Raw genomic sequence first — 22,041 nt, 5'->3', positions numbered from 1 at the left:
AAATACCTGAGTTCCTGACACCCACGTGCATGGGAGCTGGATTGAGTTCTGGGCTCCAGGCTTGACCCCTGCCCAGCCAAGGCTGTTGTGTGCATTTGGGGGACTGAATGAGCCTTTTAAGTAAAATGAAAATAAATAAATTTTAAAAAGGGAAAATCACAAGTGTGAATAATAGGATAGCAGTAAAGTACCAACTGCATTCCTGAAGTTCAGCGAGGTGGCTGTACCAGCAATGGCTCCACGCACAGGTGGGCCCAGGTGTGCCGCACCTGCCCAGCATACGCCTGCCATCCTGGAATCTCCTAACAACATCAGTATTCCCCTAGGCATCCCTATTTAACAGCTTTGAATTATATTTAATGTGATTTATTAATAGCATTTGGGGATGAACATCTTGTCTTTTGGAAACGGATGGTCAGTTCTTCAGGCCTGTATCTATCTGTGCATACCAATTCCATTCTAGTACCAAAGGGATTATCTCTCGATAGCCTTCCTTCTTTTCATAGTTGTTTCTCCCTCCTCCAAGAAATACTGGCTTCCATCATCCTCAATATGTTTACATTTTCACCTAATTCCTCTGTATATTTACAATTTCCTGATGCCACACATCTGCCACCTTACTTGGACACCCCTCTTGTGTGGCTTTTAGCTCTGACAGGCTGCCTTTTCATACTACTGGGCACGTGTAATATTTATTTAAAAAACCTCAGAAGAAAAATACCAGTGGCCAAATATTACAAAAGGAACAAAAAATAACACTGCAAGGATGTGTCACAGGTAATAGTCTTACTGTTAGACGCATCAAGAGAGACTAGATTCATGGTTTCCCATTCCCCTCTCATAATGATCACTGTAAGGCTGTTCAAAGTTTTATCTGTTCTAGAAAGAAGCAAGTGGAGCATAGGTGGGTTTCAATATTTTCCTATTTATTTCATGCACGGTCTGTGATCTGTATATACAGACGCGCATATGCATGTGCACACACACACACACACACACCCCGGCTTCTGCTCTGGGCACCAGGTAATGTGAGGTTATTATATGGGAGAGTCTGTACCTGAGATGTTGCAGTAAACGGTCTGCTGGTAGAGCTTGGCTTCACGGGGGTTAAAGTACACAGTGATTTCGGCCGATGAGTTGGGCCAGACATCGCCTTCCTGAAAAACACGAATCATCAAAAACATCGTGATGAAAGGAAGGTACTGCTTGTAAATGCTGAAATTACAATTCCATGAAGTATTTTTCATAAAAATTATAGATGTTTAAGGTGCTCAACATGATGTTTGTGTATACACACAGACATACATAGGATGAAATGATTACTAAAGTCAAACAAATTAACATATCCATCTCCTCACAACGTTCTCTCTCTGTCTCTGTGGTAAGAGACCCTGAAGTCTACTCTTGCAGCAAATTTTCAGCACACAATACTTGAAGTACAGTCACCCTGCTACACGCAGGTCTCCAGAACTGATTTGTTACAGCTGCACATTTATATCTTTTAGTCTACATCTGCCCATTTCTCCCACCCTCTGACCCCTGGTATCCAACATTTGACTCTATTTCTGTGAGTTTGATACTTTTATTCCACATAAAAGTGAAATAATACAGTATTTGTCTCTCCGTGTTCAACTTATTTTACTTAGCATAATGTTCCCCAGGTTCATCTTTGTTACAAATGGCGAGATCTCCTTCCTCTGTAAGGATGAATGATGCTCCATTGTACTAACACAGCACAGATGCTTTATCCTCTCATCTGTAAGAACATTTAGGCTGCTCTCTTAGCACAGCTCTTCTGAATAAAGTGCAATGAACATGGGAGAGCACTGATTTCCTTCGAGTAAATAGCCAGAAGAGGACTTTCTGGATCATATGGTAGCTCTATTTTTATTTTTTTAGGAGATGCTATACTGTTTTCCATCGTGGCAGTACCAATTTACATTACCACCGACTATGTAGGAGGGTTCAACTCCAATAAATTTGAAGAAAATATTTTTACAACAACTACAAGAAAGCATTACTTTGTCCAGAAGATAGTAAGCTCGTATTGTTTGTTAACGTCTGAGGTGGTACAAGTTGGGAAAATGCTTCCAGGATTATTTCAGTGGTTTTACAAATATCTAACAAGTCACTAAAGAAAGCTAGGATATTCAGAGCATTTAAAAAATATGTTTAATTCAGCGAACATTCAATGTCTGCCCCATGTATGCCTAGCACCAGGGCTTCAGAGAAAGGATGCGAGCTAGTACTGCAGGGGGCTCACCCCTTAGCACGATGATAAATATGTACGCAAATTTTTATAATATATGTCACCATCTAAAGTCCAGAAGGGCCAAAGAGAAAGACGCTTTTGAGGTGACAGCATAATGAAACACTCGCATTCTATGAAAACAAAGCAATGGCCAAGGCAGAGCAATGGGCAGACCAAACCCTGCTTCTAAGCCCGTGTGATGTTTCTCCCTTTAACTTGAATCATGCAAAAATCATGATAAGAAAACTGGGTTTTGTAGCTCTCTTGGATACACACATTTGTACCATGTCATCCGGGGCCTCTGTGCTAATTTCTCAGGGCTGTGAAAGGAGATACAAACGGTACCTGGCTCAGAGAGTTCCCTAAGGTCTGACAAAATCACACGGGTCACGAGCGACAGGGACTATTGCACACAAATAACCCACAGGCACAAGCCAAAAGGCAGTTTACAAAGCAATTACATCGAGAAACGCAAATTCAACTTTCAAACCATTCGTGGGGTGCCAGTCATGTGTGACAAATGGTGCTGGGGACAGGGAGGTGGGGGAAACACACAGGGACCCTGCGTAAGCCAGGCCTCACTGAGACAGACATCGACACCACGCACTGCAAAAACAGAAGTCAAGGGGCTGCCATGGTGGCACAGATGAGCATGGTGAGGAACTGTTTACTATGAGCAATGTCCTTTTTATATCACTCAGAAAGACTAAGATGAAGGTGTTGAAAATGGGGGGGAAACGTTTGTGTTTTCTCTACAGTTTTTGTAAACAGGGCCAAATGAGTCTAAGCGATAAGCATATCCAAAAATCCATAAACAGTTCCACCAGTGAAATAAAAAACTAAGACAAGACAACTTGATAAATAATTAGGCTTCAGCTTCAGACAGTCCCCAATGTATACTCTATTTCCAGCCTGGCTGTAAATGAACATACTTCTGGAATAAAGAATTGAGAAGAGAACAAAATGGCTTAAAAGGCAGACATCAAACAAGAGGAGGGAAACAGAAAACCAGAGCACATGCGGGTTTATTTCTAAGAGCATTGCTCAGTGTCCCCCCAGACTTCCCACAGGGGATATGCAGAGACTCCAGGAGGTAGCATTGAGGACAGTGAAGGTAAGCTGGGCCAGGGGGCTCTCACATCCCCACATCAGTCTGTGAGAATGAAGACTCCATGGGGGTCTCAAACCAGACTTGGCTCTTAGTGGGTTGCCCAATATCTATTTGTATCTGGTTTTTTTTTTTTTTTAAATAGGCAGAGTTAGTGAGAAAGACAGAGAGAAAGGTCTTCCTTCCGTTGGTTCACCCCCCAAAATGGCTGCTATGGCCGGTGCGCTGCGCCGATCTGAAGCCAGGAGCCAGTTGCTTCCTCCTGGTCTCCCATGTGGGTGCAGGGGCCCAAGCACTTGGGCCATCCTCCACTGCCCTCCCAGGCCACAGCAGAGAGCTGGACTGGAAGAGGAGCAACCGGGACAGAATCCGGCGCCTCAACCGGGACTAGAACCCGGGGTGCCAGCGCCACAGGTGGAGGATTAGCCAAGTGAGCCACGGCGCTGGCCCCAGTATTTATGTAGCTTGTACACTAAATAGTTATTGTCAGATATCTACCACAGATGTCTACTATTTTCTCTTAATCGGGAACCCCAGAAGAAGTCTCATAATTTTAGAGCTGCAAGAAACCTGTGAGATCATGGAGGGAGGAGATTAGTCCAAGAACTTTCACGTCCTCAGATGTTTCACTGTGGTGGTTTTCCAGACCTCAAAGAGCGAGCCTGTTCCCTTGTGATAAATGGCAAAGACCTGGCTCCTTTTGATTGGTGGGTGTTCTAATGATACCAAGTATTAGGCACTCTCATCGCTAGATTAAGCAGAGAGGCCAGGCAGAAAAGGTGACTCATTCACTCCCTGCTTCTTCAGCAGGCCAATGGTCTACCAGTGGTTATCATTCATGTGATCCTGGTGGGGTTTAGGTGTATAGAATGGACACAGCTAGCCTACTCCTGCACTAATTTACTGACCCAAGTGCCAGTGCCACCGTGGATCTTCAGAGGAACCATGCTACAAAATGGTTTCTAGAAAAGTCTCACCAGAATGGTAGGAAGTAGTGCCCAAAAGCAAACTCTGGGAATCAGATAAACTCAGTACATGTGGGTAAGTCCAAGGTCTTATGAGTTGGTGTAGGCCAGGCTGCTCTCAGCATTATCCCAGAGAGAGAATCCAGGGTCCAGGAGCAGACTGGAAAAAAAGACACCCAAGTTCTACCTCCGAGGTACTCTTAGACAAGTTCATCAGCGAGGGCTGGTTAGCAGAAGTACGGGCTGGGGAATGATTGGTGACAGACGTACTCCAGAGAGTGCTGATGCTTGGGTGGGAGCAGTGAGAGGATCCTCTGATGGACGTGGAGGCTCCTTGGGGTTTGGGAGGCCCTCAGCTTTGTGAGGGAAGACCAGCACCAGGAAGTCTGAGTCCACAGGGCTGCAGCTGTTTTATTGCACCACTAGTAATACAGCATTTCCTGAGCACAGGAGATAAGTCAAGGACAAACCATGTTCTAAACCCCTGCTGGCTTGGAGCAGGTCATGTGTATTATAAGGGCTGTGAGTATCTCTAAACACAGAAGCGTGGCCACTCATCTCCTCACGAAGAGAAGCTGTCATCAGGTCATTTGAGGGAGTTAGGAACATGAACAACCATTTTAATTTTCAATTGTGGTTCAAATAAAAGTTAGAGGACTTCTATTTCTCTTCAGTAACAATTCAAGACAGCGATTTCAGCAAATGACATAGCAAATCCCAGAAAAAAGCAACAAGACTCCACTTTCACCTGTATGTCTTTGACCATTTCATATTACTTCTCCAACACTTCTGAAATTAACTTCCATGTCATTTATGTCTCTGAGAAGAGCTTTCTTTCATTATTGTTCAGTTCTAACATTTCTGAAACCCAGAACACTGCAGTATTTCCCCACAGGTTCCAACACTGATACCCCTTCTCCACAGTACTATGATACTCGCCACATCACCCAGAGCCCCTTGACATCTGCTTTGCTTCCACATATCACCCCTCCCCCATCCCAGTTCATGTTCCTGCTCCCAAGAACAGACCAAGGCTATAGTACTTAATCTGTGAGACACTATTGTGTTGCTCATTGAAAATATTTTCCAAATGGTCTTCAGTTATATTTTAAATATCTTTTTTATTAGTGCTAATATTTTGTGCTTCCTTCAGATCCATAATAGGTAAAGTAATCAAATGATATGCTAGAAGGAATTATCTTTGAATTTTTAGGCCTAAAGATAATTACCATATAGTGGCTTTTGTCCAAATATTAAATATCTCTGTACATGGAACACCGTGTTTCTTTATGGAACAAGAACAAACAGCCAAGTGACTTGATGGCCACTGTTCTGAAAACTGTCTATGAACCTCTAGCCACTGGCCCAGGAGAGGTGAAAGATATGATTACGAGAAAATTGTTCTTTAAAATGGTCTTTTAAAAATTACATTGGCGAGGCCAGCACTGTGGCGCAGTAGATTAAAGCCCCAGCTTGCCTAGGAGAGAATGGCAAGATATATTTCAAGTCTTAAGAGAAAAAAATTGTTAACCCAGATATTATACCCTGCAAAGCTCTCATTTATGAATAAAGGTGAAAAAAAGATCTTCCATGACAAAGAGAAATTGAAAGAATTTGTTACTACCCATCCAGCCCTACAAAAGATGATTAAGGATGTGCTGCACACAAAAACTGGTCATCATTATGAAAGAAGGTAAAAGAAGGAAATCTCCTAGTAAAAGTACAAAGGAAATCTAAAATAAAAAGTAGGAATATTTATGGAAAAAGGCAGGGCAAAGTTATTATTTATCAATAGTCACCTTGAATGTAAATGGCCTCAATTCTCCAATTAAAAGACATAGACTGGCTTAATAGATAAAAACAAAACACATCTATTTGCTGCCTACAAGAAACACAACTCACCAACAAAGATGCATGCAGACTGAAAATAAAAGAATGAAAAAAGATATTCCATGCCAACAGAAAACAAAAAAAGCTGGTGTAGCCATCCTAATATCAGACAAAAGAGACTTTAACACACACAAACTATTACAAGAGACAAAGAAGGGCACTATGTAATGATTAAGGGATCAATTCAATGGGAAGATGTAACTATTATAAATGTATATGCACCTAATTACAGGGCATCTGGCTATTTAAAAGAAATGTTAAGGGATCTAAAAGGAGACATATAGAATCAAATACAATAGTAATGGGGGATTTATTTTTTTTTAAAGATTTATTTTATTTACTTGAAAGAGTTTTAGAGAGAGGCAAAGAGAGAGAGAGAAGTCTTCCATCCACTGGTTTATTCCCCAGATGGCCGCAATGGCCAGAGCTGCGCCAATCCGAAGCCAGGAGCCAGGAGCTTCTTCTGGGTCTCCCACACTGGTGCAGGGGTCCAAAGACTTGGGCCATCTTCTACTACTATCCCAGGCCACAGCAGAGAGCTGGATCAGAAGTGGAGCAGCTGGGACTAGAACCGGCACCCATATGGGATGCTGGTACTTCAGGCCAGGGCATTAACCACTGTACCACAGCGCCAACCCCCATAATGGGGGATTTCAGTACCACTTTCATCACTGGACAGATCAACCAGACAGAAAATCAGCAAGGAAACAACAGAGTTAACTGACACTATAGACCAAATGGACCTAACAGATATCTACAGAACTTTTCATCCTACAGTTACAGAATACACATTTTTCTCAGCAGTGCATGGAACTTTATCTAGGATTGACCACATGTTAGGAAATAAAGCAAGTCTCAGCAAATTAAAAAAATCAAAATCATACCATGCATCTTCTCAGACTACAATGGAATAAAGCTGGAAATCAGCAACTCAGGAATCTCTAGTACATACACAAATCCATGGAGACTGAACAACATGCTCCTGAATGAACAGTGGGTCACAGAAGAAACCAAAAGATAAATAAAAAAATTTCTGGGAACAAATGAAGTTAACAGCACAACATATCAAAACTTATGGGACACAGCAAAAGCAGTGTTAAAAGGAAAGTTTATAGCAATAGGTGCCTACATCAAGAAATCGGAAAGGCACCAAATAAATGAGCTTTCAATGTATATCAAGGATCTAGAAAAACAACAGCAAGCCAAATCCAAAAGTAGTAGGAGAAAACAAATAATTAAAATTAGTGAATAAATCAATAAAATTGAAACAAAAAATACAAAAGATCAGCAAAACAAAGAGATGGATTTTTTAGAAAAAAAAAATAAACAAAATTGACAAACCACTGGCCCAACTAACCAAAAAAAGAAGACCCAAATCAATAAAATTAGAGATGAAAAAGAAAATGTAACAACAGATACCACAGAAATAAAAAGAATCATCAGAAACTACTACAAAGAGCTGTATGCCAACAAAATGAGAAACTTAGAAGATCCATTACTAAGACAGAAATTGAATCAGTAATAAAGAACCTCCCATCAAAGAAAAGCCCAGGACCAGATGGCTTCACGGCTGAATTCTACCAGACATTTAAAGAAAAACTAACTCCAATTCTTATCAAGTTATTCAAAAACAATTGAAAATTGTTTCTATAAAGCTACCATCACCTTAATTGCTAAGTCCAGAAAAGATGCAACAGAGAAAGAGAACTACAAACCAATTTCTCTGATGAACATAGACACAAAAATCCTCTAAAAATTCTAGCCAATCAAATCCAACAACACATCAAAAAGATCATCCACCTGGACCAAGTGGGATTTATCCCTGACATGCAGGGACAGTTCAACATTTGCAAATCAATGTGATACAGCACATTAACAAATTGAAGAAAAAAAACCATATGATTATCTCAATAGGTGCAGAGAAAGCATTTAATAAAATGCAACACCCTTTCATGATGAAAACTCTAAGCAAATTGAGTATAGAAGGAACACCCCTCAACACAATCAATAGGCCAGCATCCTACTGAATGGGAAAAAGTTGGGAAGCATTCTCACTGAGATCCAAACCAGACAAGGATGCCCACTCTCACTATTGCCATTCAATATAGCCCTGGAAGTTTTAGCCAGAGCCATCAGACAAGAAAAAGAAATCAAAGGGACACAAATTGGGAAGGAAGAAGTCAAACTATCCCTATTTGCAGACGACATGATTCTATCTATAGAGGATCCAAAAGACTTCACCGAGACTACTGGAACTCATAGAAGAATTTGGTAAAGTAGCAGGATATAAAATCAATACAAAAACAAACAAACAAACAAAAACACCAGATTTCGTATACACAGACAATTCCATGGCTGAGAAAGAGCTTCTCAGATCAATCCCATTCACAATAGCAACAAAAAATCAAATACCTTGGAATAAATTTAATCAAGGATGTCAAAGATATCTACAATGAGAATTATAAAACATTAAAGAAAGAAATAGAAGATACAAAAAATGAAAAAATCTTCCATGTTCATGGATTGGAAGTAGCAATATAATCAAAATGTCCATTCTTCTGAAAGCAATTTACAGATTCAATGCAATACCAATCAAAACACTAAAGACATTCTTCTCTTATATAGAAAAAAATGATACTGAAATTCATATGGAGGCACAGGAGACCTCAAATAGCTAAAGCAATCTTATATAACAAAAACAAAGCCAGAGGCATCACAATATTAGATTTCAAGACATACTACAGGGCAGTTATACTCAAAACAGTCTGGTACTAGTACAAAAACAGATGGATAGCCTAATGGAACAGAATAGCAACGCCAGAAATCTATCCAAGCATCTACAACCAACTTATACATTATACCTTACACAAAAATCCATTCAAAATGGATTAAAGACCTAAATATATGACCTGAGACTATCAAGTTATTAGAGAACATTTGTGAAACCCTGCAAGATATTGACACAGGAAAAAAGTTCTTGTAAAAGACCCCAGAGGCACAGGCAATAAAAACCAAAATTTAAAAAAGGGATTACATCAAATTGAGAATCTTCTGTACTGAGAAGAAAACACTCAGGAAAGTGAAGAGGCAACTAACAGAAAGGAAATTTATTTGCAAACTATGCAATTGATAAAGGATTAATAACCAGAATATAGAAAGAGATCAAGAAGTTCTACAACAACCAAAACAAACAACGCAGTTAAGAAATGGGCAAAAGACTTAAACAGACATTTTTTAAAAGAGGAAATCCAAATGGCCAATACATGATAAAATGCTCAGGATCACCAGCCAACAGGGAAATGCAAATCAAAATCACAATGAGGTTTTACCTCACCCTGGTTAGAATGGCTTTCAAACAGAAATCAACAAACAACAATGCTGGCGAGGATGTGGGGGAAAAGGTACCCTAATTCACTGTTGGTGGGAGTGTAAACTGAAAAAATCACTATGGAAGACAGTATAGAGATACCTCAGAAATCTGAATATAGGGGCCAGCGCCATGGCTCACTTGGTTAATCCTCCGCCCACCTGCGGAGTTGGCATCCCATGTGGGCACCGGGTTCTAGTCCCGGTTGCTCCTCTTCCAGTCCAGCTCTCTGCTGTGGCCCGGGAAGGCAGTTGAGGATGGTCCAAGTGCTTGGGCCCCTGCACCCACATGGGAGACCAGGAGGAAGCACCTGGCTCCTGGCTTCAGATTGGTGCAGTGCGCCAGCCGTAGCGGCCATTTAGGGGGTGAACCAACGGAATGAAGACCTTTCTTTCTGTTTCTCTAACTCTGTCAAATTAAAAAAAAAAAAAAGAAATCTGAATATAGACCTACTGTATGACCCAGCCATCCCACTCCTGGGAATTTACCCAAGGGAAATAAAATTAGTAAATAAAAGAATTATCTACAACCCCATGTTTATTGCAGCTCAATTCACAATAGCTAAGACACAGAATCAACCTAAATGCCTATCAACGAAAAACCAGATAAAGAAATTATGGGATATGTACTCTATAGAATACTACACAGTGGTAAAATAAAAAAAAAAGAAAGAAATCTGGTCATTTGCAACAAAATGGATGAATCTGGAAGACATCATACTTAGTGAAATAAGTCAGTTCCAAAGGGACAAATACCATTTGTTCTCCCTGATCTGTGATAAATAATAGAGCACCAAAAAAGGAAATCTGTATAAGTGAAATTTATACTTTGAGAAGCAATGACTTGAACAGTCCTTGTCTTGACTGTTAAGGAACAGTATTTTTTTTTTCTTCATATTATTTGTTGAACTCTTTACTTAACGTAGAGTTAACCATATGTGTATAAAGTCAATTGAAAATAGATCTCAGTAAAAACTAAGATTGAGAATAAGAGAGGGAGGAAGAAGTTTGTAACTAAAGCTGTACAGTTCTGCATACATTCCTATGGACTTACTTCTGAGGGTACAGTTTAAAAACCTGCCATGGGACCCCAAATCCCATTGAGCTAGGTGATAACAATGCCATCTTAAGTGTTAAAGTGATCATATAGATAGGATTAAGTGTTAAAGGGATAATAAGATTAAGTATCTGATAATAATAATAATAGAATTAAAAAGGAGATAATGTTCCAACACGGGAAACAGTCCACATAGTAGCCTCATAGAATGACAATCACTTTAAATAGCCCTCTGACCTCAGAATCAGTCCTTCAGGCATTCTGGTCTGGCTGAAAAGCCCACAGTAGCATTTCGGGCATGGAAAGCCAAGAATCTATGGCAAAAAAAAAAAAAGTCCTACATGAAAGATCTCTATGAGAGAGACCCCAGTGAAAGAAATGGCCCTCAAAGAAGGATGTACTTTTCTATGAAAGGAGGAGAAAACTTTCACTTTGCTTATGGCCTTGTCTAAATACTAATGGAGATTGTGGATTCAAAAGGTTTCCATTGCCTTAGTAGCTCATGTCAAGAGCTTCAGGTCATCACTGATGTCATACATAAAGAGTGTTAACTGTTAAATTAACAACAGGAGTCACTGTGCACTTACTTCCCATGCAGGACCTCTGTCCTCAATGAGTTGTATTATGAGAATTAACTGTAAAACTTATTCTTGGTTTTTATTGTGTGTGTGTGTGCAAATTGTTGAATACTTAGTATAGAGTCGATCTTCTATATATAAAGTTAATTGAAAATGACTTTTAAGGGAGAATGGGACTAGAAATGGGAGAGGGAGGAGGGGGTGGGGTGAGTAGTGGTGGGAGGGTGGGTATGGTGGGTAGAATCACTATATTCATAAAGCTGTACTTATGAAATCTGTACTCATTAAACAAAAGGTTTCTTTGGGGGAAAAAAAAAAGACCCAGCCTGCAGTGCTGTAATCCCATATAGGCGCTGGTTTAAGTCCCAGCTTCTCCACTTCCAATCCAGCTCCCTGATAGTGTATCTGGGAAAGCAGTAGAAGATGGCCCAAATCCTTGGGACTCTGCACCCATGTGGGAGACCGGGAAGAAACTACTGACTCCTGGCTTTGGATCGGCCCAGCTCATTGCAGCCATTTGAGGAGTGAACCAGTGGATGGAAGACCTCTCTTTCTCTCTCTCTGTAACTTTCTTTCAAATAAATAAAATAAATATTAAAAAATATGTTGGCAATCATTAAAGAAGTGTTTAAAAAAATCTCCCTTGGTAATGGCATTGTGTTGCAGCAGATTAAGCCACTGCCTGTGATGGTGACATCCCATACGGGTGTCAGTTGAAGTCCCAGCTGCTCCACTTCTGATCCAGCTCCTGCTAATGCACCTGGGAAAGCATCAGAAGATGGCTCAAGGTCTTGTATCGATTCAACCCACGTGAAAGACCTGGATGGAGTTCCAACCTCTTGGCTTTGGCCTGGCCTAGCCATGGGTATCATGGTCACTGGGTAGCAAACCAGCAGATGGTGGATCTCTCTTTGTCTTTTCCTCTCTCTCTCTGTAACTATTTCAAATAAACAAAATAAAAAAAAAAAACTACCTCAAAAATCCTTAAATAAAAAAGGAAACTTTTTAAAAAGTCTCCCTCCTCCCTCCCTGCCTCCTTCTTTCCTTTGTTCTTCCCTCCCTTTAGCAAATCTTGCCAAATCAAACTCCAAAGTGCAAGAACAGAGAATTACATACATATTTAATTTACTTGGTTTATCTGATAAGTAGTTTACAATGGAACTCATTCATACATTTATCAAATAAAATAGAGTTTAATTCTAACTTACATTTAGAAGAGTGCTTCAAAGGTTCTTCCACTCAGATGTTGTACTTTCTAATCAAACTCTAATTTGACAAGAGACAAGTGTGTCTAGCTCCAAATCATAATATTTGCAACCATTTGCTGAAAGCTCCTGTTCTTAGCGCTGCATTAACTGTTTACGCACATTGTCTGGTTCATTCTTTACAACCTTGCAAAGTGGTACCATCTCTGTTTTAAAGTCGAGGAAGTCAAGGCAAAAGGAAGCGGCATACCTAGCTCACTCACGGAGACTGGGAGTAAGTGGCCGAGCTGAGGTTACAAAATAACAGAAGGCCAGGCTCCACCTTTCTCACGATGTCAGAAAAAAGTCCAGAAGAAATGAAGTCACTACAGCTGACAAGCAGTCTGGGACATCCCCGGGACAATGCGGGGCCCCTGTCTGGCGAACACTCACAACATGACGGCCTCTGTGCTCTCAAGTTCAGGGACCTCTGAAGAAGACCCGCCAGGGGTTCTTTCAGAAAATGTAGTCAACGCTGAGACTACGCAGCTCCTGAGACGTGCACCAGCAGGTCTCTGCTAAGTAAGCCTGACCAGGCAATGGTCAAGGCCCAGTCAGTTCAGCACAGAGTAGGAGAACATGAGGACAAAAGCAGCTATCATATGTGGTGAATTCCATCAGTTTCACCCAAATGGACATATTCTTGTCTAAATAAACACATTTTTAAAAAAATTTCTTATCATGTCCCTTAAAGTATTGTAGAAATATCAACATAAGGAATTATTTTTCCTCAGGAAGTGAAAACACCCTGTTAAATTCTATCACTGATGGGATGGGAGAGGGAGCAGGAGATGGGATGGTTATGGATGGTAGGGAGGTTATGGGGGGGGGGGAGGAGAGCCACTGTAATCCAAAAGCTGTACTTTGGAAATTCGTATTTATTAAATAAAAGTTAAAAAATAAATAAATTCTATGTAAATTCTAAAAAATAGTTCTATCACTGAGTAACAGTAATAAAGAACAAGAGGGGGCTGGCTGTGGCGCAGTATGTTAATCCTCCAGCTGCAGCGCTGGCATCCCATATGGGCACTGGTTCTAGTCCTGGCTGTTCCTCTTCCAATTAAGCTCTCTGCTATGGGCTGGGGAAGCAGTAGAGGATGGTCAAAGTCCTTGGGTGCCTGCACCCACATGGGAGACCTGGAAGAAGCTCTTGGGTCTTGGCTTTGGATTGGCACAGCTCCGACAGTTGCGGCCATTTGGGGAATGAACCAGTGGATGGAAGACTTTTCTCTATGCTTTCCCTCTCACTGTCTGTAACTTTACCTCTCAAATAAATGAATAAATCTTAAAAAAAGAAAAAGAAAACGAAACCAGTGATCAGAAGGTGTAATCTTCCACTACTCACAGTTGCTTTTCTAGATATTTCCAGATCAATAAATCATAGCTCTCTATAATGTCACTCAGGGCAAATAGCAGTTGTCTCAAAGAGAAAAGGGAAAATAAATGGAAGCCACAAAGCAGAAAGTATTATCACTGAGAGGAAAGATCAAATTGGCCCCTGACATTCAAGGAGATTTTCCTACCCTATTATTTCCCCTGGGACAAGAAACTGTGAATCAAGTAAAGTTATGATTCTCAAAATAATGAACATAAAAGTTTCTGGAACAGGGCTCTGAGATGTGGCCATCTGTCAGACAAAACTTCACAAAGGGTGTGTTCCATCTTGATCTCGCCTCCAAGCCAAATACTGTGAAAATTCCCCCGGGGTTCTGTAGAGAGAAGGCAGCCTTGTGTGTTGCTCATGCTTTTCTCTCTCAGCAGAGAACAGAATTATGTCTTTCCCAGGAGTGTAACTTATTTAATGAGCCACGAGGCACCTTGCTGTTTCTAAGACATCCCCAGGCCTCCCTCCACCTACACTGGTTCTCCAGCACAATAGCCCAAGTCTCTGCACAATGAGAGACCGTGGGGCTGAGCTCAGAGGTCTGAACAGACGGTCCTAACGAACAGAGACGGAGGACCAGGGAAACCACACTGGCCCAGAAGTGGCAACTCAAGGGCAGTTTGTTCTCAGCAGATCCCTGTCCTCCTTTCTCCTTCCTGGTGTCCATTTCCAAGGAGTCAGCGCCCACGTGTTTGCAACGCGACTCATGGCTAATGGTATGAGAAGCAGAAGGGGATGCAGTACAAAACCGGATCTTTCCTCTTTGGTAGCCATCTGGGCTTCCACCCAGCCCGCTTCTGCTGAGCTCACATGCTATGCGGACTGGGAGAAGAGAAAGTAAACTAAATTTGAGCTGTGCTCTCCAGGTCTGAATTGCTGGAACAGCACGTTTCCTGCAGGCTTAGATAACGACAAAGCATGGTTTATGATTACTTACACGGGGATAAAGAAATTATCAAGTTTCTCTCCCTTTTTAAAGCTTAGTTAAATTAAGCTTAAGCTTCCCCAGGGACACTGGATGAAAGTTTCCTTGACGAAGGAGACACCTGCTAACAGAAGCAGAAATGTATTCCCTGCCCACCAATGTCAGCCAATCAGCTAGGGCCAGTTCAGGAAAATACCTTCAAATTCTCCGCTCTCTCTCTTCTGAGAAAATATCAAGTGTTCAACATTCAGAAAATTGCTGCATCTTGAAAGTGTGACCTGAGCCAGCAGCACCAGAGTTCAGACACAGGGCCAGCACATCTGTGCTGTGATTTCTCAGAGGGCTCCAAGACGCCCGTGGAAAGCAAAACCTTATTCTCTCTTTTTACCTTGGGATATTCTTCGGCCTCTCAATTCTCGGGACTTTTTTTTTTTTTTTTTTTTGTCTTTGACTCTCTTTCAGGTTACCCAAGAGACCTAAGCTGAGGAAATAACAGAATGAGAATGTCAAAAACCTGTACAGCCGGGGTCCATCTAGTAGAGTAGGATATCTTATTTCTGAAAGTAGCCAATTTCACTTGCTTTTCTGGAAGGCAGAAAACATGCATAATAGACTTGATTTTGCAGTTCTTTTCCAATGTGTGTGTGTGTGTGTGGGGGGCACTCTAAATGGAAGCAGGTGGCTTGACAAATGTTCAGTATTCTACAGAACACAGTAACTTCCCTAGGTAAGGCATAAATGGGCTAATGACATCAATATTCCAAGATATTATCAGAAGAATTGACGTCTGAGGAATCTGCTGTAAACAGTAGTAGCACACCTCATGCTTTAATGACTAAACCAACAATTCTGGTCACTTTTAGAATACCACTAAATTAACAAGTGAAGCTAAAACAACATTCCTTCCATTCCTCTGTCCTGAATTTCCTTCTCCTGAGGGTCCCTTTGGGTAAGGACCCTCCCCATTCCTCCTCCACCAGTGAACAGTTCTGGGAGCAGCTGCCAGCCTCCCTCTGTTCAGATAACAAGACACTGATGGAAACAAGCAGGCTGGGAACACTGTGGCCACATTAGTGCCTGAGACAAACGGAGCCTAACTTCTCAAAGCCCCGGCCACACACCCGACAGCCACATTACACAAGGAGTGCAAGAAGACAGTGAGCCAAGGCAGTGGGAGTACTAACCAGGCGACAGGAAAGAGGAAGATCTCACGGTCCCAGTATTCTGGGTCTCTCATTCCTAAGCCCCAACTCAAACTACTTCGAACATGATATCAACAAAACGTGACTCGAATTCAAACCAGGCACGGCCTCCGGGCTCTTTAGGGACAGCCTTTATCTTTTGATCTTGACTCTCCTTGTTTTAAATTGAAACAACCTCTGAAACAGGAGCACTGTCGCCGTCAAAGGCTCAGTGTGCAGAGAACACCATCGGGGCTACACAAACCTTCTGTTTTGGCTGATGTTTGAAGAACCAAGACATAGAGAGCATGCCCGAAAGAACAAGCATGTACTTTGTGTTCCTCCTCAGACCTTGGGCTAACTGTGCTTGGTTTGAGTTTTCTTGTGGAGTTTATCTCATGTGAAGGTTGGCTCCTTCCTTAGAAGCTAATGAGTCTGTCAGAAAGCAAAATGGTCCCTAAGCCCCTGTACCAGTCTCGTATTTTATTTTTATTTTTTGAATAGGATATAAGTTAGAGATTGGTTATCAGATCAGTAGGCCACACTGCCTGGTTCTATTCTCTGCTTCCATTGTGAACTGAATGCGTATCAAGAAGCTAATTAACAGGAATAACACTCTAAGAGAAAGCTAATCAGTGGTGCATAGCTCAGCTGTCAGAAATTAAGTGGTGACCATTTGGCATACATGACCCATTACGTGAGCGACACTCAGAAGAGACCTTCAGCAGAAAACGATGCAGAACCAGGCAAGACAGGTCTAGGAGGAGGTGAGAGCCCTAACGGGCTCCCAGCAGGCAGGGAGCTGAACAACTGTTTGCAGGGCCTGTAATGCAGGCACCTGAGGCCCTCTTGGGCACTCTGCTACTTTTCTTTTTCACTTTGCCCTTAGAGTTTCCATCAGTTTTTCATAGCTTCAACAAAACCCTCCACAGGACACTCACAAATCTCTTGCCTCCAGTCCTGAATCCTGCCCCCCTCTAATACACACACACACACACAATTTAGTCCCACATTTCCAAAACTTTTGGGATATCAGCAGTCATCTCAAAGTCGAGAGTCAAACTCATCATCATTAATTAACAGAAATTCACTCACTGATTCAACCATTGGTTGGCACTGGGCGAGCACAAGGCACAGATGAGGATAAGGCTCTCTCATGGGGCTGGTGTTGCAGTGCAGCAGGTTAAGTTGTGCCTTGCACTGCCAGCATCTCATATGGGCACTGCGTTGAGCCCTGGCTGCTCCACTTCCGATCCAGCTCCCTGCTAATGTGCTTGGGAAAGCAGAAGATGACCCAAGTGCTTGGGCCCCTGCACCCACGTGGGAGACCTGGAAGAACCTCTGGCTCCTGGCTTTTGCTTGGCCCAGTCCTGGTCATTGTGGCCATTTGGGAAGTGAACCAACAGATGGAGGATCTCTCTTTGTCTCTGTCTCTCTCTGTGTACTCTATCAAATAAATAAATAAAAATCTTTAAAAAAAAAAATAAAAGAGGATAAGGCTCTCTCTGACCTTAATGAACCCAGAGTTGGGTCCCAAACAGAAGAGTAGAGTTTCTGAGTTGAAAGGATCAGAGTGATCTTCCCACAATACCCTTACTCTGTCTGTCTGCCAGGCAACTGGAGTCAAGGGAGAGCAAATGGCTGCTTAAGGCTACATGTGCTAGGGGCAAAGCCAGGAGTTAAACCTAGGACTTCTAACTTGGTAATTCCAATGAAAGCCGGTCACTCCAGTTCAGATCTGAAGAGACATGGGGTACCTCATGATGTCTCACCCTCAATGGCTAGGAAATCAAAAACCATCCACCACGTTCTTGCCTTTCCAGCTACCACTGGGCTGTTCCAGGTAAGTGCTGCACCTGCCCCCTGCACCCCCTACCCTCCACATCCACTTCTGACCTTGACTACAGAGCTGTTCCACTGCCCTGACTTCCCCCTGCCGGAGCTGCTGCACCAGTCTGGTCTTCCGTCCATCCTTCTTCAAGGGCTGTCAGGGAAAGCCATCTTAATCGCCCTGAGCATGTTCTGCACACACCCTGAACCCTGCAGTGGGTTCCAGACACCTTCAGCACCATTTACCAAACTGGGATCTCCAAAACACCAGTGCTGGTGTGTAGTTCCAGGGAAACACTGGCTGCACTCCACAGCTGTGCTGCAACCAGTACTTCACAAACTTACCTGAACACATTCTTGCTCACGGCAAGAAACACACACTACCACCTCTCAGGTCCAGTGTTTGCTGAGCAGTGCAGGAGTAGAGAGTGGGCTGTACGCCAACGCACAACAGCTGGCCAGGCGGCACAGGTCTCTACTCTCCTTCCCAACAGGGAAGAACTGTTCTATTCATCGTGATCTAACACGTTGCGAGTCTAATAGATTCCCTTTTTCTTTGTTCTTTTGTTTTTTCTGGAAACATCGTCTTTCTCCCTTTCTACTTCATTAAATCTCATCCTAACTCCAGTATTCAATTCAGATCTCATCTTTTCCGTAAATCCGTACACAAATCTCTCAACTGAAATTACTGTAGCATTCATTCACCTGAAGCAGAAAAGCCAAACCTCAACAGCATAAAATAGTCAGGGTTCACAATCACATCGAGAAGCTAGTGAAATGGCAGAATCTTCCCATCAAATACTTTCAAAAGGAATTTACAGGGTAAGATATCACATTCACAAACAAGAACTATATTTATTAAGCTATCAGGATATTTAAGTAGGAAAAAAAAGATTTAACATCAATAAATAATGTACTACAACTGACACTGAGTTTTGCTGTTTTAGTCGGAGTAACTTGAGGAAGATGGCTAGAAAGGTTCACACTTTCGTTTTCATTTTGCAAAAATTGTCAAGAACGAGCTAGTGCATATTACCACAAGAATACTGAGTACTGTATGATAGAAACTCATTATAGATTCCATAAAATGTAAGGCCACTTTCATTTAAAATAAACGCTATTCCCTTCCTATTTCTGGTATTCTCCCCAATACAATACACACAAACTCATCTCATTTATTTAAAAAGCACCATTTTCATGTATTGCTATTTAAAGAAGATATTTTTCTTCTGAGTGGTGAAAAGATGTCTTGTGATAAAAATGCCCAATTCACTTCCTATCTGGAATTCAAAAGCAATCATATTCCATGCCATGTTTTAACACACAGACATCTCCAGCATGAAATTTCAAGTTACGGCAGAAAGCACAAGGAGAGGAAGGCCTGGGATTTTTCCTAGGCTTTCTGCTCCTGAACAGGAAATGGACAGGCTCATTTGTGGCCTCCTACCCCCTCCTCTCAGCCACTACCTTTGTGTTTCCAAGGCCATCCACTCAGAGATGGCAATTATCAGCCTGCATCTCTAGCACAGGCAGGTAAGAATCTCACACTCTGGACCTTAAGGATGCGTCTACGACGACCACAACTGACCGATCTGCCCTGCCTCAGCCCAGCTCAGCCATTTGCTTGCATTCACCAGGATCTCCTTCCTGTTATCTTCTCCTTGTTTCTGGGCTTGATTGTTTCTTTTGGTCCTCATCTTAACTTCACCTCTTGCTGGTCTAACTCTTGTATTTGGATATGTCATTGTTCAGCCGAGTCCTGGAGAGTCTTCTGGCATGACAGAAGATTCTATCTCAATCCCCATGTCCAATTTTATTTTCCTGTATGGACCCTTCATGGCAAGCAAATTGGTTGGTGCACGCGTGCAGCCTTGGATGAACCATGCCACACACACCTACAGTTTTGTTCTCCAAAGGTTTTGTCCTGTAAGGTTCCCTTGTCAAGAAGTCCTCTGCAATTTCTTAGCCTGCGAGAAACACTGCAGCCCCTGAATAAATCAGTGGCGTACACTTCCTGTCTTCACCAGCGACTCACACAGCGGGCTCTGCAGAACATGAGCCCCAGGGGACGCCTTCAAGGGGAAAGCTTCCTCCCAGAGATTTACAACACACATCAGCATACTAAAGACTGGGCAGAGCCCGACAGCCAAGAAAGCCTTGAAACAACATGGACCCTCGCGTTTCTCAAACTCCTGTAGCCATGCAACCCCCTTTTCCTGTTCCATGCCTTCCTCACCTCCTCACTGACTCTGCTTGAGTCCGTGGCATTTCCCACAAGAGCCCCTGCCTTCCAGTGTGTCCTTGTACCCATGTTCTTTTCTCCGACTGGTTTAAATGGCAACAGTTTGACAGTTTGGATTCGCTGTGGCTTTCTCGACTCTTCTTACCGCTTTTATCTTCACATCACTTTATATCTGCCATGTGTGAGATAATACACGGAAGGCTCACAGCGTAGCACCTGTCGCGCGGTGAATGTACAAGCTGCTAGCTGCTTTCATTTAAAGCAGCCGTGCCACGTGGTTACCGAGTCAGCCTGGAGTCAGACCCCATTCTGATTCCGGGGCAGCTCTCACTGGATGTGACCATGAGGTCAGGAACCAAGTTTCGCTTCTCAGCGCTTGCCTCACACACATTGCCCAGTACAGGTCAAGTGGTCAGTACATACATACTGAGTGAAATCAGGACAAAGCAGTTCTTGACCCAGTGTGTGCAGTTTTAGCTGTCACACTGGTACCCAGTAGGTAAAGGTAAAGGATGGAATTAAATGCCCGACAATGAATAGGACAAAGAATTATCCAGCCTCAGGTGTCACTGATGCTACCATCAGGCTAATCAGGGATGAATTTCTAATTACAGATGCCAGCTGTTTGGCCTTCGGCAAGCAATGGAGTTTCTCTAAGGCTTGATTTCCTCATCTGCAGATTGGGGTTTTAATTCCATCTTGTAGGCTTCTTATCAGACAACAGACATACACATGAGATAAACTGGTTAATCCAAGTCAGGCGGTTAATGCCGCGACTGGTAACTAGTACTGAAACAGTATTTTTACACTTTGTGTTTCTGCATGGGTACAAACTGATGAGATCTTTACTAATTATATACTGAATCGATCTTCTGTATATAAAGAGAATTGGAAATGAAAAAAAAAAAAAAACCTGGTGTTAAATTGGAAATGGCATAGAAAATTAATTTTTTAAAAAAATATTATGTAGGATCTCTGTCTTTAATGTGCTGCACACTGTTATTTAATGCTATAACTAGTACTCCAACAGTATTTTTTTCATTTCGTGTTGCTATATGGGGGCAAACTGTTGAAATCTTTACCTAATATATACTAAACTGATCTTCTGTATATAAAGAGAATTGAAAATGAATCTTGATGTGAATGGAAGGGGAGAGGGAGCGGGAAAGGGGAGGGTTGCGGGTGGGAGGGAAGTTATGGGAGGGGGGAAGCCATTGTAACCCATAAGCTGTACTTTGGAAATTTGTATTCATTAAATAAAAGTTTAATAAATGAAAAAAAAAAAAAAAGAAAAGAAAGCATGCCCTATAAACGTGACCTAGGGGCGCTCTTATCACTAGCATTCGTGACGCGCCTCATGGCGATGATCAGACTCTACGGACGGCACCTTCGCTCTCAAAGCCCACTACATCAGTCCCAGAGTACTCTCATCAAAACAAGCCCTCAACTCGCACTGACACTTAACTGTGTGGTCAGATTTGACTTATGTGCTCACCAGGGGATCGACTGTGAAAATGTTATTCAGGAAGAACATGTTGTCTTCCTGGACCAGCCTCCTCTGATTCTTGAAGGTGCGGGAGAGGATGGAAAGACGTTCTCGGAGCGAAGGATCAACAATGCACTCTTCAAGGAACATGTCGGTCTCTTTCTTTTCCTCCTTGATCAGATCATCACATCTCCTAAAGCAAATACAGGAAAGGTGAGCCTCATGTTGGTTTTCCATGAAGAACTCTGTGAAGGGACGCGCCTCCCCTCCTCCATCCTCCTGGAAATGTCCTCACCACCTGTCACCCTGGGGGGGGGGGGCACCCTCCTTGCTCTGAGTCTGACATGCTGGTTGGCTGGCAGGATGTTCTCAGTCCTCAGATGTCTCAGCGCTGCAGCTTGCTCTTCTGTAGTGAACCCCTTCAAGAAGTCCTACCTAGATTCCATTCCTACTTGTTTCTTGCTCGTAAGCTCTGATGCATATCTGGACAGATATTTTCTTTTAGGTAATTATGTTTTCTAGTCTGTTTTCAAA

General features: G+C 42.3%; 1 protein-coding gene across 1 annotated transcript in view; it reads right to left on the bottom strand.

Annotated features, from left to right (window-relative positions):
- Nucleotides 1-22,041, bottom strand: part of HYDIN (HYDIN axonemal central pair apparatus protein) — a 355,254-nt gene that overhangs the window by 258,715 nt on the left and 74,498 nt on the right. The window contains exons 8-9 of the mRNA XM_062176574.1: nt 21,517-21,700; nt 1,058-1,157 (exon numbers count right to left, since the gene is read on the bottom strand). Of these exons, the coding sequence (XP_062032558.1) occupies nt 1,058-1,157; nt 21,517-21,700 (284 nt within the window). The remainder of the gene's footprint in view (nt 1-1,057; nt 1,158-21,516; nt 21,701-22,041) is intronic.

The sequence above is a fragment of the Lepus europaeus genome, chromosome 19, assembly GCF_033115175.1.
Source record: "Lepus europaeus isolate LE1 chromosome 19, mLepTim1.pri, whole genome shotgun sequence".
NCBI classification, from domain to species: domain Eukaryota; kingdom Metazoa; phylum Chordata; class Mammalia; order Lagomorpha; family Leporidae; genus Lepus; species Lepus europaeus.
Note: the sequence above shows the minus strand (reverse complement) of the source record. Positions and strands in the feature narration are given on the sequence as shown.